The following is a 12,500-nucleotide window of genomic DNA, read 5'->3' as shown; positions in this document are numbered from 1 at the left end:
AAATAAGTTGAATGATGACATTTTGTTGCTGTTTGACAGTCTCTTTAAAAACAAACATTTTGTTATATCAAAAAACTACAACCCACCATCTTGCCACCAACAAATTCCCCTCACCTCATCGACCAGCACACAAAGATAATTGGGCAAATCGAACTACAATACAACATGGGTCATTTTAGCCTAACCTGCCAATCAGAGACTGCCTGGGTCAGGTCAAAGGTCGGTTTCACACACGCTCAATTTTACTTCCCATTGATTGGGTTCAGCCAGGGTTTGACCTGATCCCATCAGTTTCTTGCCGAACAGGTTAGGTTAAAATGATCCTCCAAGGTAATAAATAAAACAGGTCGGAGTGGGGACTATTAACCAGTTCAAATAGCTAGTTTTGAACCAATAATTACTTAACACAGTCCAGTTTCCATCGGTGCACTAAGAGCAATGGAAACAATGAGCCTTCACCCCAATCCGTCAAAGGCAGATCATATAACCTACAGCACGTTTATCCTTTGCAACACATTTATTCATTGCAAACCCACATGCAACTAAAGTAAGAGAACACTCTGTGAAGAAATCTGGGTATTAACACCTCCTTTCACAGTACAATTCTGTACACTGCATCAAATACAACTTCTGTTTGCCCGCTGAGCACGGTTTATTTGAACAGTTTTCAGCTAGAAGCTAAAAGCACAAAGGTGATTCCAATTATTACTCTACCTGGTGAAGGGTAGAAACCAGTGATTACCTACAATTACCACAGAACGCTCCTCAAGTTTTCCTTGGATAGGTAAACTTGCAAAGAAGCTGCCATTTATTAATAAACTGTTTCCCTCCCAACAGCCCAATGAAAGAAAAACCCTTCTGCCTACCTTCAGGTTCACTTTTGATCAGCTCCTCCATTTTCTTCTGCTTTAGTGTGTCCACCACATCAGCCAGGCTGCCCTTGCGCCTCTCTGGGGTACCCAGTGCCGTCCCGGGTCCTGACTCACTGCTCAGTCGAGCCCCTTCTTCAGTCTTCAGAGGTGAGGTAGATGAGTTGTGTGTAGGGAACAGAGAGGCTGCTTTATTCTCATCGTGATCCTGATTAGGGCAGTGGGTAGGGGGTGTGCAGGGAAGGGAAAACAGAAATATTTTCGTTATTTTGGGAAACAAGTTTGAGTCATTTGATAAGTTGCCGGAGCTCAGGGTTAGTTTCGCTGGACCTAATTATAAAAACAGTGCTGGTACTTATAGAACAAGTCAATAATCCGCCTTTGTTAATCATTACTAATCCTGACCTAATCTATTGTCATTACCATTTCTTTGGCAGTAGAAGGTGAATTGCTTTGCGGGCTCACCAATTCCCAGTAAATAAATTTGAAAGAAACGTAATAATTTTTTTTCCAGAGTGTCACAGTAAAAATTAAGGCAAAATCTTGCTTGATTGAGTGTAGTGACAAAAACGTCAGAGATTCCAATGCCAGCCAGCATTAACCAGTAGGTGTTACTGGGAGCTTTTCTGTCAGTTAAACCTAGATACTGCCACAGCTACACTGCAGCCTCTGTTGCCAGTTGTAAAGTTTACCAAGAACATGTTCAGCACAGCTTTGTGGGCCGAAGGGCCTGTATTGTGCTGTAGGTTTTCTATGTTCTATGTTTCTATTTCTTTAGTATTCACCTAATACAAACCCAATGCTACAGATATTGTTCATTACCATTTAAATCCCACATCCCAATTCACACTTTATCAGCATCCCTTTATGATCACAAGATCAAAAGTGGCATTGATATTTGTTTACTAATATCACTTGTATATTAGGTAGAGTGAAAAGCTTTTGTTTTATATGCCATCCACACAGATCATACCATATATAAGAACAATAAAACCATAAGACATAGGAGCAGAATTAAGCCATTCAGCCCATCGAGTCTGCTCTGCCATTATATCATAGCTGATTTATTAACTCCTCAACACCATTCTGCTTTCTCCTTGTAACCTTTGACACTCTTGCTAATCAAGAATCTATCAACCTCTTCTTTAAATAGAGCCAGTGACCTAGCCTCCACAGCAGTCCTTGGGAAAGAATCGCACTGAGATATTATAAAGGACAGCAAAATACAGTATTGCAGTTACAGAGAAGGTGCAGAGCAGGCAGGAAAATCAAGTAAGGGCCAGAACAAGATAGACTGAGAATTCAAGAGTTCACCTCTTAGTGTATTGGAGTCTGATAACAGTAGGATCTCTGCTGTCCCTCAATCTGGTGGTACACACCCTCCACCTTTTGTATCTTCTGGCAACGGGCAAAGGGAGAAGAGAGAATGACCAGACTGGAAGTAGGCCTTGATTATGCTGACTGCTTTCCTGAGGCAGCGGAAAGTGCGAACAGAGTCAATAAAGGGGAAGCTGTTTCGTGTTATGGATCAGAGTGTGTTCATATCTCTGCAGCTCCTTGTTCAACAGCCCAGCAAAAATTACAGATGGGATATCAGGGAATGCTGCTCTTGCCGGCCATTCACTGATCCGAGGGGAACATAAAAATAATATGAGTTATTTTACAGATGTAAGAAAAATGGAGGGTTAAGGGCTCTGTAGGAGGAATTGACAGTTCAGGCCCTTTGGTCCACAATGTTGTGCCAACCTTTTAACCTACTCTACAATCAATCCATGCTTCTATCCTGCATAGCCCTTCATTTTTCTTTCATTTGTGTGCCTATCTAAGAGTTTCTTAGATGTCCCTAATGTATCTGCCTCTCCCACCACCCTCTGGCAGGGTGCTCTATAAACCCACGCACTCTCAGTGTAAAAACTTACTGTGGACACCGCCCCCCCCATGAAGAGAAGAAGAATCACTTTAAAATTATGCCCCCCTGATATTAGCCATTTCTGCCCTGGGGAAACGTCTTTGACTGCCCACTCCATCTATGGCTCCTATTATTTTGTACACTTCTTTCAATTTGCCTCTCATCCTCCTTTACTCCAGAGAGGAAAGCCCTCACTTGCTCAGCCTATCTTCATAAGACACGTCTCTAGTCCAGGCAGCCTCCTGGTAAATCTCCTCTGTTGGTTTAGAAGAACTTATACACAGATTGCACGTGTCCCCTCAGAACAGAAATAGCATAAAAGAAATGACTCTCCGCAAACATTCAACTTTCCATCCAAATAACTTGGAGCCAAAATTGGTCTATTACTTTTTCTCTCCTTAATGCTCTTACCAATCAGATGAACCGCGGGACATAGAATACCTTGGTTCTGCCAGCACTGTGACCACAATTCAGATCCAAAAGGTACGTGAAACGAGCTATCACTAGTGACCGCGTGAACGAGAAGCACCAACAGAATAAATGGAAGCTGGGTGAGCAGTCAGAGGAGGCATGCTGATCGTGTTCTCTGAAGGGAGCTGAGATGCATAACACTTACTTAGACCAGCTAGGCACAACAGCCTGGCCTTGTGCTGTGTCTCCTATATAACTCATGCAATCTGACGTTTGTCTAAGTGGCTGGAGGATCATTGCACCTCCAGGATTTGTGATCTGAGCTCCTGGAATAATCCCACACCTGCCTGATCAATGAGAGTTGTGTACGTTGAAGGAGTTTTGTTCCTAATTGTGTGGAGACTACAGTTCAAACACAGTATGTATAAGCTCAGTGATAATTGCCTTTAAGTTCACAATGTGGCTGAATGATTCATCAGCTGCAGTATCAATGTTTGATGGCTCTGGGCCTGTACTTGTTGGAATTCAGAAAGATGAGGGCAGAACTTATTGAAATCTACTGAATATTGAAAGGCGTAGATAGACCAGCCATGGAGAAGATGTTTCCAATAGTGGGAAAGTCTAGGACCAGGAGGCACAGCCTCAAAATAGAAGGACACCTCTTTGGAACAGAGATAAGGAGGAATTTAGTTAACCAGAGGGTGGACAGTCTATGGAATTCATTGCTACAGACAGCTATTGAGGCCAAGTCACTGGGTATATTTAAAGTTGAGGTTGATAGGTTCTTAATGAGTAAGGGTGTCAAAGGATACAAGGAGAAGACTGGACAATGGGAACGAGAAGGAAAAAAAATCTGCCATGATCAAATGGCAGGGCAGACTCAATGGGCTGAATGGCCTAATTCTGCTCCCATATCTATTGGTCTTACCCTTGGTCAAGTCTATACAACAAACAGCAGAGAGCTTCATGTGATCTAACTGACAGAATGGTGACTACCAGAAGCAAGCTAGTTTGGGTATCAAAACTTAGCTAAGTGCCTCCCAGGACTTGTTCATGAGATACAGATTCTTCGGGAAACTCAGACTCTCCTCTCCCACAAACACTGGGACCATGACATTTTTCTGCTTGGTGTGGATCCTGTCCCCACTTTCCTAGACACGTTGGTGCATTCTGAGGACGCTGTGACTTTCTGCATCAGCTCCATGTCTCATTGCAGAAGAGCGAATACGATGGAAGCTCCACGCTGCCACCAGTCGACCCACGCGGTGCGACTCCGGCTTGGGGGGGGCGGGTGAGGCTGAGAAGGGGGAGAATCCAAACCTGCCTACCCCCTGCAACAACGACACCAACTGAGAAAAGAAAACACACGGTCCCTTTAAAGTTGGGAATCGTTCAAATTCTAAAGCGCACTATAAATTATAAAAGGGAATATTTGCACAGCATTAATGTTTTATAGCCTACCCAATAAAAAAGGCAATTCCTAGCAAATCCTCAGGAACACAAAGAAAAAAAAGCATAACTATCAAAACACATTATTTTTAATGGCCTACATAATAAAGCTGTTCCATTTAGTAATTAGGTGACAAAAAGTGACTTGGAGGCTAAAGGGGGTTTAGGCCCTTTACTAATTTCATATTATGGCTATAAATGTGAATTGCCTTATTCCAGGTCTTTCAAGAATAACTTATTTGTCTGTATTTCTTTATAATTATACTAAATTTCCCATTCTGTTCCTATTTCTTCTGTGTTCCAATTAATTTCCACTTATTCGGTCCTGAATAGCCTTCTGCAACTACTCAAATGCAACAGACATCCCTGAATATATTTGCTTTTATCTTTTTTTGTTTAATGTATGAGTTTAATATGTAATGGAAATTGTTGCTTCTGTCTCCTGTGGTACATTTGTATGAAAGGAAGGATATGTATAGATCCTACAAGAGTTTTTTTTCTGCAGCTTTTATCATAGATTTGAAATGAATGACCTCCAAACCTTATAGACTGGGTCCTTTTTTTTCCAATTTAGGAGTGCCGGGTGTGGAGGTTGAAAGGCTTTCTCCTGTCTACCGCGTTCGGTGGGAACTCACTGCACTGTACTGGCAAGCAGATTGAACTCCACAATTCACAGCAAGAAGCCTGGGCAGGTAGTTATAATGAAGATGAAAGAGAGTACTGTTCATATAGCTGGTGGCATTCAATGTTAATTTAATTAATGAAGAAAAGATCTGAAAGTAGTGTCAAATTGTTAAAATGATGGGCCTAATTTTCAGAAGTGCTTCAAGGGGGAAAAAAAATCTTGCAGCAAGCTCGTCTCCTGCTTTCAATGAGAACCCGGCCCTGAAAGATTGCAAGATTAGTTCCTGCTTTCTTTTGCCAATGAAGCAACAAGCAGGCTGAAGGTGTGTTGGGGGTGGGGTGGGGGATATTTACTAGGGTTGGGGTTAGAGGTTGTGATAGTGGGGAGTGGAGGAGGTAGAGAGAGGGATCAAAATTAGGAAGCACTGATACTGAATCTTGTGGCAGGGTGACTACTGTACCCACTTCTCTTTTGTAATAACTGGTTATGTCATCATCTGGTATGGAGGGGCCAATGCACAGGATCGGTAAAAACTGCAGAGGTTGTAAACTCAGCCAAGCTCCATCATGGGCACTAGCCTCCCAGCATCGAGGACACCTTCAAAAGGCGATGCCTCAAAAATACAGCATCCATCATTAAAGACCACCATCGCACAGGACATGCCCTCTCCTCAGTACCACCATCAGACAGGAGGTACAGGAGCCTGAAGACACACACTCAACATTTTAGGAACAGCTTCTTCCCCTCTGTCCTCAGATTTCTGAACAGACAATGAATCCAATGAACAGCACTTATTATTTATATACATATAAATATATAGTTATATACAGTGGATTCCCGTTTGGGACGAGTTTATTTTGGCCCAGTGAAGCAGTTGCCCCAAATAGCCAAAGTTTCATGGAAATAGTTAAACAGGTATAAAAAAGACAAATTACTTTTTAAATGAGTAACAAATTATGTATTTAAATGAAATATCAAATAAATAAGAACACTACCACAATTACTACAGTAATGTAAAACTGTGCATTAGTTCCTATTAGTAATCGATGGAGGAATTCACTCAATGTATGTCGTCGTGTTCTTTTGATTGACTGTAAGTGAACAAAATCAGTGTAAACACCTAGTGCAGATGACAGACTGGCTTCTAACAGTGCTTTCAATGATTGCATCCTCCAAATATTCATTTTATTTGTGACATTCAAGATGATTGTCGATACCTTCAAATTCTTCGTAGTTCCTAACTTGTTGAAGTAGTGAAATTATTTCATTTTCATTCATGGTTATTTCTTGCATCTCCAAGCCTGAATGCTTGAACAGTGAGCAAAATAGTCTGAATTGTCTTACAACACACATAAAAGTTGCTGGTGAACACAGCAGGCCAGGCAGCATCGAAGTGTCCTGACGAAGGGTCTCGGCCTGAAACGTCGACTGCACCTCTTCCTAGAGATGCTGCCTGGCCTGCTGCGTTCACCAGCAACTTTTATGTGTGTTGCTTGAATTTCCAGCATCTGCAGAGTTCCTGTTGTCTGAATTGTCTTACTGTTTATTACTTACCAAGTATTAAGGACAAAAATCACTACCTTTTGAACACAAACACACAAGAAACTCTATTTAAAAACTGTTCGCTCCAAGCACATGACTGACGCCTGTAAGAAAATATTCGGTGGTAGTCTGCTGCCCCAATTAAGCAGCATAGTGTCCTAAATAAATGAAGGGAATTCCAGCTATTTTCTCAATTTTTTTTCTTTAAGTATTGTCCCACTAAGCTTTGCCTGATTATCTGATGGCCCAGTTAACTGGAATCCACTGTACACAGATATATATATACACACACAGTATATGTGTGTGTATATATATATCTGTGTACAGTGGATTCCAGTATATGTGTGTGTGTGTGTGTGTGTGTGTGTGTGTGTGTGTGTGTGTGTGTGTGTAAATATATATATAAATTTATAGTGTATTTTATGTATTGTACTGTACTACTACCACAAAACAACAAATTACGTGACATATGTCAGCGACAATAAACCCAAGTCTGATTCTATTTCTGATTCTGATAATATGGGAAGGGAAGACAGCACAGCTGCAGTCGTCATTTCCCAACATTGTATGTGATCCAATGTTTCAGAGTTTCCCTTAACACCATAGGTAAATGCCTGTAAATCTCAAAGCAAAGCCTGCCACCGTAACATTAGCTTAACACTATTATAGCACCAACAACCTGGGTTCATTTCCACCATTGTCTGCAAGGAGTTTGCACATTCTCTCTGTGACTGCATGTGTTTCCTCAGGGTGCTCCAATTTCCTCCCACGTTCCAAAGATATACCGATTAGTAGGTTAACTGGTCTTACGGGTGCAAATGCATGGGCTCATTGGGCTGGAAGATCTGTTATTAGGTTCTATCACTAAATAAAATAGTAGTATAATAGATAATAGCAGGTCAGGTCACTCGTCTGAGTGCTACTGGGACCATGTAACCCAGTACTACCCGTCGCATGGTCGGGTGGTCGGCATCTAAACCGAGGGTGGCTAGACACCCTGCAGGATGAAAAACAAGACCTGTCAAAGGGTGGATGAACCCTCTCGTAGGGTCAACGGCCATCTAGCAAACACGTGCCGTGAAGCGTGGAAAGGGCATCCCTTGCATCAAAGCTTGGTCTGGCCATTCACTGCAACAGAACTTCCCCCAGCCGTCTTGGACCCCACCATGCCGCTGGATCCGAGAGGGGATGTCCAGAGGGTGGGTCTGGACCTGTGCAACCCCCTACTCACCCAAAATCCACTCACACACATGCTGTTCCTTTCTGAGGAGTGGGGTACCACCCCACTAACTGACTGAAAGGAACCATCATCATCTTATGGGATGGATAGCCAGAAGAAGAAGAAATAAAATAAAATAAATAAAAACAAAAATAATCCTAAAAACACAGGTGGCTTTCAGTATTGCATTGCATTTTTACGATTAGGACTAAGGTTGGATTTTGGTGTGGGGGTGTTTCTAAGGAATGGCTTGACAACCCTCCCTCCCAGGAGATGCACCTTCTAATTTTCAGCATAAAGCAGATTTGGAAATATATAATGTTAAAGATATTTGAACAGTGAAATGGAAGGGAAGAGTTTAGAGAGGTATGGACCAAACGCAGGCAAATGAGACCAACTCAATTAGCCATCCTGCACAGCATGGATAAATTGGGACAAAGGACCTATATAGTTCTGTGATTCCATCTCAGCCCTGCTCTAGAGTAATCAGAGCTATCAGGACCCCAGACCTGATGAAGTGACTTGGTGCAAAACTTTGACTATTTGTTCCCCTTCATAGATGCTACCTGACTTGCTGAGTTTCTCCAGCACTTTGTGTTGGGTGCTGCTGTACATAAATGAATATTACCCAGTCACCTTCCTTCCAGAATAAACAATCCTAACATAAACAAATCAGATGAGGACAGGGACAAATTCCATTCCATTGACCTAGCTACACATAATCAAGGCAAAACATAATGACAGGTACTAACAAGAACAGAAATGGCAGTGCCAACAGCAGTGAGGACACCAAGCCCAATGGTCATAAACTTTAACCCAAAACATCAGTAAACATCATACAGTCGGTGAAAACAACTGAATCACAGATAATCTCTCAAACACAATTCTTGGAACACTAAGGATTAGTGTTAACTATGTGTTAGTCCTGACGAAGGGTCCTGGCCCGAATTGTCGACTGTACCTCTTCCTAGAGATGCTGCCTGGCCTGCTGCGTTCACCAGCAACTTTGATGTGTGTTTCTTGGAACACTAAAGTGGCTTTAAATTAATCCGACAAATGAGAATGCCTTGAGAAGTACCTCCAAAAACAAATTAGGGATGAAAGCATTGCCCAAATTTAAATTATATTTGAGAAAGTGTTCAACAAACATAGTATTCAAAAATAGAAGCAGTGGTCCAACCAATTGTTTGTTGAAACACATAATTTTCACACATGTTTAATATTTTAGTGGGCATTTTTTTATTTCACACAAACATTCCTTAGAGACCCTCCCTTAAAGTGATTCCACATTAGCGGGCCAATTTACTTCTGCACTGACAATTGTTGTCTTGCCACAAAAAGAACATACGCTTGCATGTCAAAATTTAAATTGTTACCATTGTTTAAGTGATAATGCAAGAGTGGAAATGATTAGGTAGTTCCTCTGTCAATCAAGTATACTTTCTGCACCACTCAACTGATTTTATGCACATAACTTTTAAGTCATTATCCTCCACTCTCTGCATTTTTCTACAAGGTGACCTTGCTTCATTTGGGAAAAGTTAACTGCAGTTCTTGTTTCCTTTGCTCTGTTTATGTAGGGGTTATTTTCTGAGTAATTTCACATTTTTTGCCTCACAGTGGAATGTGTGAGATGCATTACACAGTGAAGCTCCCTCCAATTCATTAGCTGATTTCGTGTTTTCAAGAAGTAAACTATTTTATATCTGAGGCATGGTACACATAGTACACACATCAATAGTTTGAACCAACCCTTGATAGAAACTTCTGCAAGCGAGGTCATGTTTGACAAAGCCATTAGTTTCTCTAAATTGCAAGCAACAGAATAGAAAAGGGTGAGAGAGATGTATTATACTATTTCAATTTTCAGAGGGCGTGCAAAAAGTTATCACACAAGAAATTATTAAACAAGAGTGCAGATTATGGAGATGATATTGGGGTATTTGGAGTGTCCAGGGAAGGGAGCTTCTCTGGTGAAGGGGCTTGTAAAGTCCATTCTGGGTAAGCTCGCTCAACTTTGATCTCCAATTGACAGTCAGCTCTCAACTGTGGCTTCAAGTAGTTGTTTGCATATGACAGCAGCCACACCCCGGTGTTGTGGCGTGCATGAAATCACCAGAGAGACAGAGTTACTGGTAGGTACAAAGCAGCTTCTTTATTCGACACAACAAGGTACAGCAGGCATCATACGGATGGAGATGTTTTCGGTAGAAAGGTCTGCTAGCCCAACGTTGGTCGATATTTACATGCTAAACACACAGGGCAATCGCTATTTACCAAGTTATAGACAATGCATTGACAGTGCTTCCTTTTGAAGCTACATACAAAACATCACACCTTCTGACTTCATCCTTTCCTTCCGATGCCAACATGTCTGAGTTGGTACTCACAGCCTTTAGGAGTGCAAGTCAAATCCACAATACATTTATTTGGCAATTTATGGGCTAACATAGAGGACAATTAATATTTATGAAGTATGGATAAGGCTGTCTTTGAAACTACTTGTAAACTTCACACTTCCATCCGCAGCGTCTGGCTAGTATTCCGATATTCACAGCTTTTAGGTAATGCCTTGTTGTGAACTCCATCCACAGTACTTCGTCAGACAGAAGGCTGGTGGCCATGGTCATTTAAGTGTAAATGAATCATCTACCCAAAAACTCACTCTAACACCTGGTATACTACTTTGACAGGCAGGCTAAACCAGGTGAGGGTAGCTGGCAGGCTTCATACCCCGGTGCAATAAGGACACGGCTGTCCTAGCATGAGAAGTCAGCTCTGTTGGACTGGGTGGATGAGATCAGCAGTGAAATCCAAAGGCCAGAAAGGCAGTTCTGCAATGCTTCATGTAGAGCAAAGGGCATGACAAGCACAGAAGATGGAAGTCATGGTCCTCCACTGAAACCAAGGAAGATCCCAGTTGTGATGACTACTCGTACCACTGTACCCGGGCTTTTAAGGTCAAGAGAGTGGAACTGCGCCAGTGCGACGGCTTTTCCAGTTTAAAAAACCCTCCAACACAGGTTTCTGTCATTGTTGGATACAACGGGCAACCATTCATCAATCATTCCAGTGTGAATTGCTTAATGGACAGAAAACAGAAAAGGTGAATAACTGATTAATTTTCCTGCTATGAAGTTGTGTCCAATGTGCGCACAGGGCCTGGTGCTGGGGCCTTAAATGTTCACAATCCACAGCATGATTTGGATGAGGGAATCAAATATAAGATATCTGCTGATGATACAAACCCAGATGACAGCACACAGTGTAACAAAGCTACTAAAACATTTCTGGGGGATAGAGACAGATTCAGTAATGAGCATGGAAATGGCAGATGAATATAAAATTTAAAATGTGAGGTAGTTAAAATAGAAAGGCAGACCAATCTGATGGAATGAGATGTCTTTATAAATAAACCATTGAAGAGTTATCATGGAATTAGACGTAGAACATGTGTTGCCTCTATTGCAAGAGGATTTAATACAAGAATTCAGAGAGCTTGCTTTAATAAAAAAGGGCCCTGGTGAGACCACATCGGAAGTATGGTGCATAGGTGAGCCTCCTAAGGAGAGACATGTTTGCAACTTGCACATGGGTGCAACTTCATTCCTGGGATACTGGGATGAAAGTAGTTTAGTATTCTGGGCCTATACTCCCTTGGATTAAGCAAGATGACAGGCAGTCTCATAAAAATGCACAAATTTCTACAAGCTTGACAGGATAGATGAGAAAATGCCCAATTCGAAGAAGGAAGTCTGAAAATCGGAGCGGGAGTGCGGAGGAAGCCATTTCTGAATTTTTCAGGTTTTTTTCCATCGGCATTCAGAGAGGCGGGACTGCGCAGGCGTGTGACATCGGGCAGTGAAGCGCGGAAGATTTAAAAGGAACAGAGTCTCATACAGCGGGCTGCGTAGTTTGCAGGCGGCGGAGTGAGCCGGGAGCAGAGTGAAGGCTTAAGGGCTTCGACTCAACGGGCTTAGGTGGAAACGGGCGAGGCGAGGAAGGTTTGGTATTCATTTTTTGTTGTTATTTGAGGAGAGGGGCAGTATGAGGGTGAGGGCAGTTTGTTGTTCTCGGTGCCGGACGTGGGAGGTCCTGGAGTCTCCAAGCCTCCTGGACGTCCACATCTGCACCAGGTGCGCCGAGATGCAGCTCCTAAGGGACCGCGTTAGGGAACTGGAGCTGCAGCTCGATGACCTTCGTCTGGTCAGGGAGAGTGAGGAGTTGATAGGAGTCACAGGCAGGTGGTCACACCGGGGCCACGGGAGGCAGACAAGTGGGTCACGGTTAGGAGGGGGAAGGAGAAGAGTCAGGTAATAGAGAGTACCCTGGTGGCTGTGCCCCTTGACAATAGGTACTCCTGTTTGAGTACTGTTGGGGGGGGGGGGACAGCTTACCCGGGGGAAGCGACAGTGGCCGTGCCTCCGGCACAGAGTCCGGCCCTGTAGCTCAGAAGGGTAGGGCAAGGAAAAGGAG

General features: G+C 42.7%; 1 protein-coding gene across 16 annotated transcripts in view; it reads right to left on the bottom strand.

Annotated features, from left to right (window-relative positions):
- The window catches only part of sox5 (SRY-box transcription factor 5), a 396,739-nt gene that overhangs the window by 234,732 nt on the left and 149,507 nt on the right, over window positions 1-12,500 (bottom strand). For all 16 annotated transcript variants that reach the window (XM_063072335.1, XM_063072336.1, XM_063072334.1 and 13 more), the window contains one exon: window positions 867-1,077. In XM_063072335.1, coding sequence (XP_062928405.1) covers window positions 867-1,077 — 211 coding nt within the window. The remainder of the gene's footprint in view (window positions 1-866; window positions 1,078-12,500) is intronic.

Source organism: Mobula hypostoma, chromosome 20 (genome assembly GCF_963921235.1).
Source record: "Mobula hypostoma chromosome 20, sMobHyp1.1, whole genome shotgun sequence".
NCBI classification, from domain to species: Eukaryota; Metazoa; Chordata; class Chondrichthyes; order Myliobatiformes; family Myliobatidae; genus Mobula; species Mobula hypostoma.
Note: the sequence above shows the minus strand (reverse complement) of the source record. Positions and strands in the feature narration are given on the sequence as shown.